General features: G+C 45.6%; 1 protein-coding gene across 1 annotated transcript in view; it reads right to left on the bottom strand.

The window, feature by feature from the left end:
• Nucleotides 1-2,667: 2,667 nt before the first annotated feature.
• LOC121534656 (protein Wnt-3a) overlaps nt 2,668-16,110 on the bottom strand; it is a 162,332-nt gene continuing 148,889 nt past the window's right edge. The window contains exons 2-3 of the mRNA XM_041841239.2: nt 3,713-3,978; nt 2,668-3,550 (exon numbers count right to left, since the gene is read on the bottom strand). Coding sequence (XP_041697173.2) covers nt 3,071-3,550; nt 3,713-3,978 — 746 coding nt within the window. The 3' untranslated portion in view covers nt 2,668-3,070. The remainder of the gene's footprint in view (nt 3,551-3,712; nt 3,979-16,110) is intronic.

Raw genomic sequence — 16,110 nt, 5'->3', positions numbered from 1 at the left:
AAGCGGCAGGCGAGATGGGTGAAACCGGTAGTGGATCCTCCACCGGAAACTTGCGTTGGTTCTGGACCTCCGTCAGACCGGTAGAAAGGTTCCGAACTGACAACGCGATCTCCTGTAGTACCGTGCTATGATGGCCCAACATCTTCTCCTGATGGGTAATGGCATGGCGAACAGAGTCCAGGTCCGCTGGGTTCATTACTGGCCGGATCGTTCTGTCACGAGTTGCTAAGCCAGAACCCAGAAGCAGACCAGGACAAGGTAAGTTGAAACGAAGGTGAGTGTTTATTACAAATTCAAGAGTGATGCTGAATAATCCAGGGAACAGAGCGGGCGGCGTTGATTAGTTGTTGGGGGTGCAGTGGTTGATCCCATCCTGGGTCGGCAGCCGCCGACCACCAGGCAGAGGTTGGATGAAGGTTCCGGACGGGTGACTGCAGATGGAACAAAACGGGGGTAAGTAAGCAACAACCCAACAAGGTGCAAAAACAACAAAACTAACGCTAGGCTCTAAGACTGATACTCTGGTAAACCTACTGTTCATGGCTAACGATCCGGCAGGGACTGGATGTTAGGCCAGAGCCTAAGAAGGGTGATGATCAGGACCAGGTGTGCAGATTGCTGATGGGATGCAGGTGCGGAAATCAAGAGAGCTCCCCGGAGCGTTCCCGAACCCTCGGGAAACTGGAGATCACGAACAGAAAAACTAGTCACCAGACAGGACCCGACTCAGACTGCCGGGATCGTTACAATAGCAGTAAGGTCAAAAATACCTTTTCATCAAATACTTATTTAATATATTTTTAGGATACTTCCTCTGTAGCTCAGCTGGTAGAGCATGGCGCTTGTAACGCCAAGGTAGAGGGTTCGATCCCCGGGACCACCCATACACAAAAATAAAAATTAATGTATGCACGCATGACTGTAAGTCGCTTTGGATAAAAGCGTCTGCTAAATGGCAATATTTATTTATTTTAAAATTCAAAATCAAAAGCTAAATGATCCTTGGTACAACCTTCTTAAAACAATTCCATATAGCCCCCTGGCTTAGACACGGCTTGGACACTAAAGGGTTAATGCCCATGATTTTGAAATGAGATGTTTGACGAGCAGTTGTCCACATACTTTTGGTCATGTAGTGTACATACATACATGCATACATACATACATAAATACATACATACATGTATAATTAGCAGCATACAAAGGGGAAGTCTTGATAGTTTCAGTGATGCTGCTGTTTTTAAGGTTGGAGGGAAAAGAATACAGATGTAGGATCTTCATTTGAGCCAGTTTGTGAATTATTATGTGGATTATAATTAATGGACATTTTTGTAGGGGTTGATACATTTTTCGTATGGGAAAATCAAATTTCAAAGTGGAAATTCCAAACTTCAGAAGCCTTTTTAAACCTCAAATACACTACAAGTTTTAAATGTCTTGTATTGCAGGAAAGTTCTCCTGAAACAGGGTGATCAAATTAAGATCCTACATCTGTAGCCAGGAATCAGAATCAGATACACAGGTTTTGGTCATCGTTTTACAGCAACCGCAGCTGGGTTACCACTTAACATCAGATTGCTGTTCATGACATACTGTACAAAGGATACTCTGAGAAGCATTTCAGATTACAGTTAGTAATAACTTACAGATAGGAAACAGTAAGATAGCATACATGCATTCATGGGCATAATGAAAACAGAATGATCCTAGTGGGCATGTCCCTTTCACATACTTTCATTTTCAAACACTAAATAGCATGGGTTTGTCTGCACCGGCTCACGCGGTGATACACATACCGTGTTTTGCTGAACGGTTACTAACACTGATAAAAACGAGTAGAACAAGCTTCATTGTCTTCAACTAGACACAAGTGCTGAACTTTCAAACTCACTTTAGACTCTCTGACCACCTCATCCTCCTCCAGCTGAAAGTCATTTGTCTTTGGGCTAAACTTTGTTTTTATCATCGATTGTACTGTGGCCAAACCTATTGGCAACTTTCTTCAAAGAGCTTGCAGTTGTAGCAGGATTTCTGATGAGACATTGATAGAAGATTGTATAGGGATAAACGTCAATTCTTTTCAAACCTGTTTGGTTTGGTTGATTTGTGCTCGTGCTTTTTGAGATCAGAATAATCCTACTTCATACCAGAGATAAAAAATGACAGAGGATTTGAGAATACATGAACATAGAAATGTAAAAACTACATTCACTTAGGTGCAAGTGCATTCTAACCCCAACATTAGTAACAGGTTAACACTATATTTATCATAAAACAGTCGAAAAGTCAGTTAACACTTACATACTGCAAATGTCGAGTAGAATGTGTGCTTTTGAGTGCACCATAGTCATACAAAGTTGTGAACATAGCTCAGAAATTCTGTTCTTTTTTTGTAGATATATAAAACTCATAAGCACTTAATAAGAAATTAGTACCATGAAGGTGGAGAGCAGAGTACCACTTAATATTTAGAAAAATAGATTGTATGGTGTCCCAAAGGTTTAGACAGTGCTGTTCTGCTCTACCTGAAGGAGTCCACACAGAGTATACAGAGTTTTCACCAATATGGTGCTTGTCAACAGTACAGTTTATATAGCCATATACAATCTACAGTTCTCTTTTGTTGTGTCAGGAAGTAAACCAAGGCCTTGAAACACATTTCTGGAAGTCACTGGAAGTCACTCCTTGGCTACTCTCAGTCCACTCTGTAATGGTCTCCTCTTTTGCCTCTATCGATGAGATGGTAGTCATCAACATCATCATCAACATAACCATGTTGTTCTTCTGAATGGAGCCTCCATGAGTCCACCTCTGTATTCTAGAACTACCTCATAATTCTAAGAGAGGCTGACTCCACAGCATCACATGACAGGCGGCCATCTTGGTTTCCTATTAGGTGATTGTACTGTAGCTGAATCCACAGACAAGTAAACTAATGCTTGATCAAAGTCCAATCAAAGCCTCTCAAGGTCTCTGAGCCTGGCTCTTACATTAGCTTCTATTTTTATACGTTGAAGTGTTTTTAAAATAATTTTGGTGAGGTGCAGAAAGAGCAATGCCAAAGGCCTATCTATTTGCAGGTGTGAACATCGTAGACTCTAACACACTCTTGGCAGCTGACATAGCAGCACCAGTGGAAGATACAGTGACACTTCTCCTTCCGTTTCTCCGTCCGGGTGTTGTGTCCCCGGCCGCAGCACAGCAGGTCGCAACCGTCGATGCCGTGCGACGTCAGGTTACAGGCGCGGTCGCGCGTCCCGAAAGAGCCTGTCTCCAGGTTGGGCTCGCAGAAGTTGGGCGAGCTCTCGTAGTAGACCAGGTCTCGCTCTGTGGGCAGTTTGAAGAAGGTGAACTTGGGTCTCAAAGTCTCCACCCAGCCACGGGACTCCTTGTGCTTCTCCACCACCATCTCTGAAGCGCTGTCGTACTTGTCCTTCATGTAGTCTCCGATAACTCTGAAGTCAGGCTGGGACCACCAGCACGTCTTCACCTCACAGCTGCCTGACAAGCCGTGGCACTTACACTTCAGGAACATGTTGTCGTTCAGAGACTGAGGGAGAGACAGACGGGACAACACAGGGGTGCAATTAGTTTAATGAATGTCAAAGTAATACCATATTACTAAGTCTTAATAACACTTGGTGATCTTTATGAATGTTTAATCCATAAGGCTGAAATGATCAGTGATGCAGAGAGAGAGAAGACGTCTCACTGTTCGTCCCGCCTCGTTGTTTTGGCGGTTCATGGCAGAGCGAGCATCGGGGCGGTTCTCACGGGCGTCTGCAAACTCCCGGGACACCATGCTGCCGAAATCCACGTCCTCGCTGCAGCCACCCCACTTCCAGCCCTCGCCAGGCGGGCCCTTGTGGCGTGTGTCACAACCACAGATGGTGGCCGAGCCCTCCGCGCAGGACCGCGTCACCGCGAACGCCACCCCCGCTGAGGCAATGGCATGAACGAATGCTGACTCACGCGTGGCTGTAAAGAGAAGAAGAGGGAGAGGTAGATGTAAGATTGATATATCTATCGTAGAGGGATGGGTGCATTCTTACAGGTGTGAACAACCACATATGTTTTTAAAGTTCCAATGCAGACATTTTTATTTCAATATCAAATCATTTCTGGGTAACAATTAAGTACCTTACTGTGATAAAAATAATTGCTTCTTAGTAAAGAGCGATTACTCAAGCAATAATTTTGATAGGACTGTCTGGCAGGCCAAAACTCCATCCCACCAAAACAGGCAACATTTCAGCTGGTCGTTTCAAACTGCTCTTATCATAATTTTCACAAATAGTATTATCATTCCAACCTCATAGTGTGGAAATATGTATAAAACACAGAAAATCTAGTTTTTGACTGCATTGGGCTTAACGCAACACATTGCTAGTATGCATCTCAGTTCTTATGTGAATGATCTCTGTGTGTGAATGAGGATAGTGCATATGGTTACAGGTCTATACATCTAAAACCATGGCAATGCAGAGAATGATCAATTGTTGTTACCAATAACTTTGCTGGAATGTACCCATAAATGTATCTCAACAAGCACATAGGAATGCAGGTCAGTGTTTGCAGAATGATGATGTTGACACCTGCTACTGTTCTGTCCTGTATAATCCTGTATAATACTATAAATGTCACACATCAACTCTTCCAAAGAAAACATGTCATAGACATCTGGAATGAATGACTATGTTGACTGTGTGTCTGTGTGTGTGTGCGTGTGTGTGTGCGTGTGTGTACGTGCGTGAGTGTGCATGTGTGTGTGTGGGAGAGAGGGAGAGAGGGAGGGAGAGAGCAAGGGATAGAGGGAAGGAGGCCTCTGTCTATCTGGCATAGTTTACTGATGACTAATCAAGATCAGGAACTTCCAGGGAGATGAGAGGAAGAGACAGGTCTGACAGGGCTATAATTAACAGAGTCAATTAAGCTTTTGAAAGGTTAGGAAATGGCCTCACTATAAGACTCTAGGCTGAGACACAACAGGGAGAGAAAAAGAGAGAGAGAGAGAGAGAGAGAGAGAGAGAGAGAGAGAGAGAGAGAGAGAGAGAGAGAGAGAGAGAGAGAGAGAGAGAAGGGTCTTACATGTCAATTTTTCACAGAGGTCTTGTTGACGTTCCACTGTCCCTGCTTTTTACAGGATCCCTTATGACAGGGAAGATTCCCTGGATATATGTACTTAGGTCTTGTATGATCTTGCACAATGACAACAACAGAGAGAGACAGGGAAAGAGGGAGAGAGAGAGAGAGAGAGAGAGAGAGAGAGAGAGAGAGAGAGAGAGAGAGAGAGAGAGAGGGCAACAGGGAGGAGAGAAAAAGGAAGACGGGATAGGGAAAAAGAGAAAAAGAGTGAGAGTGTTGAACAAGAAGAGGAAAAGAGAGGGAGAAAGAGGGAGGGAGTCGAGAGGGGGAGGGGAGAGAGAGAGAGAGAGAGAGAGAGAGAGAGAGAGAGAGAGAGAGAGAGAGAGAGAGAGAGAGAGAGAGAGAGAGAGAGAGAGAGAGAGAGAGAGAGAGAGAGAGAGAGAGAGAGAGAGAGAGAGAGAGAGAGAGAGAGAGAGAGAGAGAGAGAGAGAGAGCTCCTCCCAGGCTGCAGGTTACAACCAGTTTGAGGAATAAGGGGCATTAAGAGCAATGATACAGCAGAGGTTTACTGGCATCCATCACACTCTCCCTTAGCTGGACTGTATTCCTTTAGTAGGACTGTACCAAACACTATTAGCAGGACAGTTCTCCCTTAGCAGGACTGTACTCCCTTAGCAGGACTGTACCAAACACTATTAGCAGGACTGTCCTCCCTTAGCAGGACTGTACCAAACACTTTTAGAAGGACTGTACCAAACACTATTAGCAGGACTGTACTCCCTTAGCAGGACTGTCGTCCCCTTAGCAGGACTGTACCAAACACTATTAGCAGGACTGTACTCCCTTAGCAGGACTGTACCAAACACTATTAGCAGGACTGTCCTCCCTTAGCAGGACTGTACCAAACACTTTTAGAAGGACTGTACCAAACACTATTAGCAGGACTGTACTCCCTTAGCAGGACTGTCGTCCCTTAGCAGGACTGTACCAAACACTATTAGCAGGACTGTACTCCCTTAGCAGGACTGTACCAAACACTATTAGCAGGACTGTCCTCCCTTAGCAGGACTGTACCAAACACTATTAGCACGACTGTCTTCCCTTAGCAGGACTGTACCAAACACTATTAGCAGGACTGTACTCCCTTAGCAGGACTGTACCAAACACTATTAGCAGGACTGTCCTCCCTTAGCAGGACTGTCCTCCCTTAGCAGGACTGTCATCCCTTAGCAGGACTGTACCAAACACTATTAGCAGGACTGTACTCCATTAGCAGGACTGTCGTCCCTTAGCAGGACTGTACCAAACACTATTAGCAGGACTGTCCTCCCTTAGCAGGACTGTACCAAACACTATTAGCAGGACTGTTCTCCCTTAGCAGGACTGTTCCCCCTTAGCAGGACTGTCCTCCCTTAGCAGGAACGTACCAAACACTATTAGTAGGGACTGTTCTCCCTTAGCAGGACTGTTCTCCCTTAGCAGGACTGTACCAAACACTATTAGAAGGGACTGTACTCCCTTAGCAGGACTGTACCAAACACTATTAGCAGGACTGTCCTGCCTTAGCATAACTGTCCTCCCTTAGCAGGACTGTCCTCCCTTAGCAGGACTGTATCAAACACTATTAGAAGGACTGTACTCCCTTAGCAGGACTGTACCAAACACTATTAGCAGGACTGTTCTCCTTAGCAGGACTGTACTCCCTTTAGCAGGACTGTACCAAACACTATTAGAAGGACTGTACTCCCTTAGCAGGACTGTACCAAAAACTATTAGAAGGACTGTACTCCCTTAGCAGGACTGTACCAAACACTATTAGAAGGACTGTACTCCCTTAGTAGGACTGTACCAAACACTATTAGCAGGACTGTACTCCCTTAGCAGGACTGTACCAAACACTATTAGCAGGACTGTTCTACCTTAGAAGGACTGTACCAAACACTATTAGCAGGACTGTTCTCCCTTAGCAGGACTGTACCAAACACTATTAGCAGGACTGTACTCCCTTAGCAGGACTGTACTCCCTTAGCAGGACTGTACCAAACACTATTAGCAGGACTGTCCTCCCTTAGCAGGACTGCACCAAACACTTCTAGCAGGACTGTTCTCCCTTAGCAGGAATGTTCTCCCTTAGCAGGACTGTACAAAATACTATTAAAAGGACTGTACTCCCTTAGCAGGACTGTGCCAAACACTATTAGAAGGACTGTACTCCCTTAGTAGGACTGTACCAAACACTATTAGCAGGACTGTCCTCCCTTAGCAGGACTGTACCAAACACTATTAGCAGGACTGTACTCCCTTAGCAGGACTGTACCAAACACTATTAGCAGGACTGTCCTCCCTTAGCAGGACTGTACCAAACACTATTAGCACGACTGTCTTCCCTTAGCAGGACTGTACCAAACACTATTAGCAGGACTGTACTCCCTTAGCAGGACTGTACCAAACACTATTAGCAGGACTGTCCTCCCTTAGCAGGACTGTCCTCCCTTAGCAGGACTGTCATCCCTTAGCAGGACTGTACCAAACACTATTAGCAGGACTGTACTCCATTAGCAGGACTGTCGTCCCTTAGCAGGACTGTACCAAACACTATTAGCAGGACTGTCCTCCCTTAGCAGGACTGTACCAAACACTATTAGCAGGACTGTTCTCCCTTAGCAGGACTGTTCCCCCTTAGCAGGACTGTCCTCCCTTAGCAGGAACGTACCAAACACTATTAGTAGGACTGTTCTCCCTTAGCAGGACTGTTCTCCCTTAGCAGGACTGTACCAAACACTATTAGAAGGACTGTACTCCCTTAGCAGGACTGTACCAAACACTATTAGCAGGACTGTCCTGCCTTAGCATAACTGTCCTCCCTTAGCAGGACTGTCCTCCCTTAGCAGGACTGTATCAAACACTATTAGAAGGACTGTACTCCCTTAGCAGGACTGTACCAAACACTATTAGCAGGACTGTTCTCCCTTAGCAGGACTGTACTCCCTTAGCAGGACTGTACCAAACACTATTAGAAGGACTGTACTCCCTTAGCAGGACTGTACCAAAAACTATTAGAAGGACTGTACTCCCTTAGCAGGACTGTACCAAACACTATTAGAAGGACTGTACTCCCTTAGTAGGACTGTACCAAACACTATTAGCAGGACTGTACTCCCTTAGCAGGACTGTACCAAACACTATTAGCAGGACTGTTCTACCTTAGAAGGACTGTACCAAACACTATTAGCAGGACTGTTCTCCCTTAGCAGGACTGTACCAAACACTATTAGCAGGACTGTACTCCCTTAGCAGGACTGTACTCCCTTAGCAGGACTGTACCAAACACTATTAGCAGGACTGTCCTCCCTTAGCAGGACTGCACCAAACACTTCTAGCAGGACTGTTCTCCTTAGCAGGAATGTTCTCCCTTAGCAGGACTGTACAAAATACTATTAAAAGGACTGTACTCCCTTAGCAGGACTGTGCCAAACACTATTAGAAGGACTGTACTCCCTTAGTAGGACTGTACCAAACACTATTAGCAGGACTGTACTCCCTTAGCAGGACTTTACCAAACACTATTAGCAGGACTGTTCTCCCATAGCAGGAATGTACCAAACACTATTAGCAGGACTGTTCTACCTTAGAAGGACTGTACCAAACACTATTAGCAGGACTGTTCTCCCTTAGCAGGACTGTACCAAACACTATTAGCAGGACTGTACTCCCTTAGCAGGACTGTACTCCCTTAGCAGGACTGTACCAAACACTATTAGCAGGACTGTCCTCCCTTAGCAGGACTGCACCAAACACTTCTAGCAGGACTGTTCTCCCTTAGCAGGAATGTTCTCCCTTAGCAGGACTGTACAAAATACTATTAAAAGGACTGTACTCCCTTAGCAGGACTGTGCCAAACACTATTAGAAGGACTGTACTCCCTTAGTAGGACTGTACCAAACACTATTAGCAGGACTGTACTCCCTTAGCAGGACTTTACCAAACACTATTAGCAGGACTGTTCTCCCATAGCAGGAATGTACCAAACACTATTAGCAGGACTGTTCTCTCCTTAGCAGGACTGTACTCCCTTGCAGGACTGTCCTCCCTTAGCAGGACTGTACCAAACACTATTAGCAGGACTGTATTCCCTTAGCAGGACTGTACCAAACACTATTATCAGGACTGTTCTCCCTTAGCAGGACTGTAACAAACACTATTAGCAGGACTGTTCTCTTTTAGCAGGACTGTTCTCCCTTAGCAGGACTGTCCTCCCTTAGCAGGACTGTACCAAACACTATTAGCAGGAATGTTCTCCCTTAGAAGGAATGTTTTCCCTTAGCAGGACTGAACCAAACACTATTAGAAAGAATGTACTACCTTAGCAGGACTGTACCAAACACTATTAGAAGGACTGTACTCCCGTAGCAGGACTGTAACAAACACTATTAGAGGGACTGTACTCCCTTAGCAGGACTGTACCAAACACTATTAGAAGGACTATACTCCCTTAGTAGGACTGTACCAAACACTATTAGCAGGACTGTTTTCCCTTAGCAGGACTGTACTCCCTTTGCAGGACTGTCCTCCCTTAGCAGGACTGTACCAAACCCTATTAGCAGGACTGTTCTCCCTTAGCAGGACTGTACCAAGCACTATTATTAGGACTGTTCTCCCTTAGCAGGACTGTACCAAACACTATTAGCAGGACTGTTCTCCCTTAGCAGGACTGTACCAAACACTATTAGCAGGACTGTACTCCCTTAGCAGGACTGTACTCCCTTAGCAGGACTTTACCAAACACTATTAGCAGGACTGTACTCCCTTAGCAGGACTGTACCAAACACTATTAGAAGGAATGTACTCCCTTAGTAGGAGTGTACCAAACACTATTAGCAGGACTGTACTCCCTTAGCAGGACTGTACCAAACACTATTAGAAGGACTGTACTCCCTTAGTAGGACTGTACCAAACACTATTAGCAGGACTGTACTCCCTTAGCAGGACTGTACCAAACACTATTAGCAGGGCTGTTCTACCTTAGCAGGACTGTAACAAACACTATTAGCAGGACTGTTCTCCCTTAGCAGGACTGTACTCCCTTAGCAGGACTGTACCAAACACTATTAGCAGGACTGTCCTCCCTTAGCAGGACTGTCATCCCTTAGCAGGACTGTACCAAACACTATTAGCAGGACTGTCCTCCCTTAGCAGGACTGTACCAAACAATATTAGCAGGACTGTACTCCCTTAGCAGGACTGTACCAAACACTATTAGCAGGACTGTTCTACCTTAGAAGGACTGTACCAAACACTATTAGCAGGACTGTTCTCCCTTAGCAGGACTGTACCAAACACTATTAGCAGGACTGTACTCCCTTAGCAGGACTGTACTCCCTTAGCAGGACTGTACCAAACACTATTAGCAGGACTGTCCTCCCTTAGCAGGACTGCACCAAACACTTCTAGCAGGACTGTTCTCCCTTAGCAGGAATGTTCTCCCTTAGCAGGACTGTACAAAATACTATTAAAAGGACTGTACTCCCTTAGCAGGACTGTGCCAAACACTATTAGAAGGACTGTACTCCCTTAGTAGGACTGTACCAAACACTATTAGCAGGACTGTACTCCCTTAGCAGGACTTTACCAAACACTATTAGCAGGACTGTTCTCCCATAGCAGGAATGTACCAAACACTATTAGCAGGACTGTTCTCCCTTAGCAGGACTGTACTCCCTTTGCAGGACTGTCCTCCCTTAGCAGGACTGTACCAAACACTATTAGCAGGACTGTATTCCCTTAGCAGGACTGTACCAAACACTATTATCAGGACTGTTCTCCCTTAGCAGGACTGTAACAAACACTATTAGCAGGACTGTTCTCTTTTAGCAGGACTGTTCTCCCTTAGCAGGACTGTCCTCCCTTAGCAGGACTGTACCAAACACTATTAGCAGGAATGTTCTCCCTTAGAAGGAATGTTTTCCCTTAGCAGGACTGAACCAAACACTATTAGAAAGAATGTACTACCTTAGCAGGACTGTACCAAACACTATTAGAAGGACTGTACTCCCGTAGCAGGACTGTAACAAACACTATTAGAGGGACTGTACTCCCTTAGCAGGACTGTACCAAACACTATTAGAAGGACTATACTCCCCTTAGTAGGACTGTACCAAACACTATTAGCAGGACTGTTTTCCCTTAGCAGGACTGTACTCCCTTTGCAGGACTGTCCTCCCTTAGCAGGACTGTACCAAACCCTATTAGCAGGACTGTTCTCCTTAGCAGGACTGTACCAAGCACTATTATTAGGACTGTTCTCCCTTAGCAGGACTGTACCAAACACTATTAGCAGGACTGTTCTCCCTTAGCAGGACTGTACCAAACACTATTAGCAGGACTGTACTCCCTTAGCAGGACTGTACTCCCTTAGCAGGACTTTACCAAACACTATTAGCAGGACTGTACTCCCTTAGCAGGACTGTACCAAACACTATTAGAAGGAATGTACTCCCTTAGTAGGAGTGTACCAAACACTATTAGCAGGACTGTACTCCCTTAGCAGGACTGTACCAAACACTATTAGAAGGACTGTACTCCCTTAGTAGGACTGTACCAAACACTATTAGCAGGACTGTACTCCCTTAGCAGGACTGTACCAAACACTATTAGCAGGGCTGTTCTACCTTAGCAGGACTGTAACAAACACTATTAGCAGGACTGTTCTCCCTTAGCAGGACTGTACTCCCTTAGCAGGACTGTACCAAACACTATTAGCAGGACTGTCCTCCCTTAGCAGGACTGTCATCCCTTAGCAGGACTGTACCAAACACTATTAGCAGGACTGTCCTCCCTTAGCAGGACTGTACCAAACAATATTAGCAGGACTGTACTCCCTTAGCAGGACTGTACCAAACACTATTAGCAGGACTGTTCTCCCTTAGCAGGACTGTTCTCCCTTAGCAGGACTGTCCTCCCTTAGCAGGACTGTACCAAACACTATTAGCAGGACTGTTCTCCCTTAGCAGGACTGTTCTCCCTTAGCAGGACTGTACCAAACACTATTAGAAGGACTGTACTCCCTTAGCAGGACTGTACCAAACACTATTAGCAGGACTGTCCTGCCTTAGCATGACTGTCCTCCCTTAGCAGGACTGTCCTCCCTTAGCAGGACTGTATCAAACACTATTAGAAGGACTGTACTCCCTTAGCAGGACTGTACCAAACACTATTAGCAGGACTGTTCTCCCTTAGCAGGACAGTACTCCCTTAGCAGGACTGTACCAAACACTATTAGAATGACTGTACTCCCTTAGCAGGACTGTACCAAAAACTATTAGAAGGACTGTACTCCCTTAGCAGGACTGTACCAAACACTATTAGAAGGACTGTACTCCCTTAGTAGGACTGTACCAAACACTATTAGCAGGACTGTTCTACCTTAGAAGGACTGTACCAAACACTATTAGCAGGACTGTTCTCCCTTAGCAGGACTGTACCAAACACTATTAGCAGGACTGTACTCCCTTAGCAGGACTGTACTCCCTTAGCAGGACTGTACTCCCTTAGCAGGACTGTACCAAACACTATTAGCAGGACTGTCCTCCCTTAGCAGGACTGCACCAAACACTTCTAGCAGGACTGTTCTCCCTTAGCAGGACTGTTCTCCCTTAGCAGGACTGTACCAAATACTATTAGAAAGAATGTACTACCTTAGCAGGACTGTACCAAACACTATTAGAAAGAATGTACTACCTTAGCAGGACTGTACCAAACACTATTAGAAGCACTGTACTCCCTTAGCAGGACTGTAACAAACACTATTAGAGGGACTGTACTCCCTTAGCAGGACTGTACCAAACACTATTAGAAGGACTGTACTCCCTTAGTAGGACTGTACCAAACACTATTAGCAGGACTGTTCTCCCTTAGCAGGACTGTACTCCCTTTGCAGGACTGTCCTCCCTTAGCAGGACTGTACCAAACACTATTAGCAGGACTGTACCAAACACTAATAGAAGGACTGTACTCCCTTAGCATGACTGTACCAAACACTATTACCAGGACTGTACTCCCTTAGCAGGACTGTACCAAACACTATTAGCATGACTGTCCTCCCTTAGCAGGACTGTACCAAACACTATTAGCAGGACTGTACTCCCTTAGCAGGACTGTACCAAACACTATTAGCAGGACTGTACTAAACACTATTAGCAGGACTGTACTGCCTTAGCAGGACTGTACTCCCTTAGCAGGACTGTACCAAATACTATTAGAAGGACTGTATTCCCTTAGCAGGACTGTACCAAACACTATTAGAAGGAATGTACTCCCTTAGCAGGACTGTACCAAACACTATTAGCAGGACTGTTCTCCCTTAGCAGGACTGTACTCCCTTTGCAGGACTGTCCTCCCTTAGCAGGACTGTACCAAACACTATTAGCAGGACTGTAGTCCCCTAGCAGGACTGTACCAAACACTATTAGCAGGACTGTACTCCCTTAGCAGGACTGTACCAAACACTATTAGAAGGACTGTACTCCCTTAACAGCACTGTCCTCCCTTAGCAGGACTGTACCAAACACTATTAGCAAGACTGTACTCCCGTAGCAGGACTGTACCAAACACTATTAGCAGGACTGTTCTCCCTTAGCAGGAATGTTCTCCCTTACCAGGACTGTACCAAACACTATTAGAAGGAATGTACTCCCTTAGCAGGACTGTACCAAACACTATTAGAAGGACTGTACTCCCTTAGCAGGACTGTACTGTACTCCCTTAGCAGGACTGTACCAAACACTATTAGAGGAACTGTACTCCCTTAGCAGGACTGTACCAAACACTATTAGCAGGACTGTTCTCCCTTAGCAGGACTGTACTCCCTTTGCAGGACTGTCCTCCCTTAGCAGGACTGTGCCAAACACTATTAGCAGGACTGTTCTCCCTTAGCAGGACTGTACCAAGCACTATTAGCAGGACTTTTCTCCCTTAGCAGGACTGTACCAAAAACTATTAGCAGGACTGTTCTCCCTTAGCAGGACTGTACCAAACACTATTAGCAGGACTATACTCCCTTAGCAGGACTGTACTCCCTTAGCAGGACTGTACCCAACACTATTAGTAGGACTGTTCTCCCTTAGCAGGACTGTACCAAACACTTTTAGCAGGACTGTTCTCCCTTAGCAGGACTGTACTCCCTTTGCAGGACTGTCCTCCCTTAGCAGGACTGTACCAAACACTATTAGCGGGACTGTACTCCCTTAACAGGACTGTACCAAACACTATTAGCAGGACTGTACTCCCTTAGCAGGACTGTACCAAACACTATTAGCAGGACTTTACCAAACACTATTAGCAGGACTGTACTGCCTTAGCAGGACTGTACTCCCTTAGCAGGACTGTACCAAACACTATTTGAAGGACTGTATTCCCTTAGCAGGACTGTACCAAACACTATTAGCAGGACTGTACTCCCTTAGCAGGACTGTACCAAACACTATTAGCAGGACTGTACTCCCTTAGCAGGACTGTACCAAACACTATTAGAATGACTGTCCTCCCTTAGTAGGACTGTACCAAACACTATTAGCAGGACTGTACTCCCTTAGCAGGACTGTACCAAACACTATTAGCAGGACTGTACCAAACACTATTAGCAGGACTGTACTGCCTTAGCAGGACTGTACTCCCTTAGCAGGACTGTACCAAACACTATTAGAAGGACTGTATTCCCTTAGCAGGACTGTACCAAACACTATTAGAAGGACTCTACTCCCTTAGCAGGACTGTACCAAGCACTATTAGCAGGACTGTTCTCCCTTAGCAGGAATGTACCAAAAACTATTAGCAGGACTGTTTTCCCTTAGCAGGACTGTACTCCCTTTGCAGGACTGTCCTCCCTTAGCAGGACTCTACCAAACACTATTAGAAGGACTGTACTTCCTTAGCAGGACTGTACCAAACACTATTAGCATGACTGTCCTCCCTTAGCAGGACGGTAACAAACACTATAAGCAGGACTGTATTCCCTTAGCAGGACTGTACCAAACACTATTACCAGGACTGTACTCCCTTAGCAGGACTGTACCAAACACTATTAGCAGGACTGTACCAAACGCTATTAGCAGGACTGTACTGCGTTAGCAGGATTGTACTCCCTTAGCAGGACTGTACCAAACACTATTAGCAGGACTGTACTGCCTTAGCAGGACTGTACTCCCTTAGCAGGACTGTACCAAACACTATTAGCAGGACTGTCCTCCCTTAACTGGACTGTCCTCCCTTAGCAGGACTGTTATCCCTTAGCAGGACTGTACCAAACACTATTAGAAGGACTGTACTCCCTTAGCAGGACTGTACCAATCACTATTAGCAGGACTGTCCTCCCTTAGCAGGACTGCACCAAACACTTTTAGCAGGACTATTCTCCCTTAGCAGGACTGTTCTCCCTTAGCAGGACTGTACCAAACACTATTAAAAGGACTGTACTCCCTTAGCAGGACTGTGCCAAACACTATTAGAAGGACTGTACTCCCTTAGTAGGACTGTACCAAACACTATTAGCAGGACTTTACTCCCTTAGCAGGACTGTACCAAACACTATTAGCAGATCTGTTCTCCCTTAGCAGGACTGTACCAAACACTATTAGCAGGACTGTTCTCCCTTAGCAGGACTGTACTCCCTTTGCAGGACTGTCCTCCCTTAGCAGGACTGTACCAAACACTATTAGCAGGACTCTACTCCCTTAGCAGGACTGTACCAAACACTATTAGCAGGACTGTACTTCCTTAGCAGGACTGTACCAAACACTATTAGCAGGACTGTTCTCCCTTAGCAGGACTGTACCAAACACTATTAGCAGGACTGTTCTCCCTTAGCAGGACTGTACTCCCTTTGCAGGACTGTCCTCCCTTAGCAGGACTGTACCAAACACTATTAGCAGGACTGTACTCCCTTAGCAGGACTGTACCAAACACTATTAGCTGGACTGTAATTCCCTTAGCAGGACTGTAGCAAACACTATTAGCATGACTGTCCTCCCT

The sequence above is a fragment of the Coregonus clupeaformis genome, chromosome 21 (genome assembly GCF_020615455.1).
Source record: "Coregonus clupeaformis isolate EN_2021a chromosome 21, ASM2061545v1, whole genome shotgun sequence".
Taxonomy (NCBI): Eukaryota; Metazoa; Chordata; class Actinopteri; order Salmoniformes; family Salmonidae; genus Coregonus; species Coregonus clupeaformis.
This window is presented reverse-complemented; position numbering and strand designations above follow the sequence as displayed.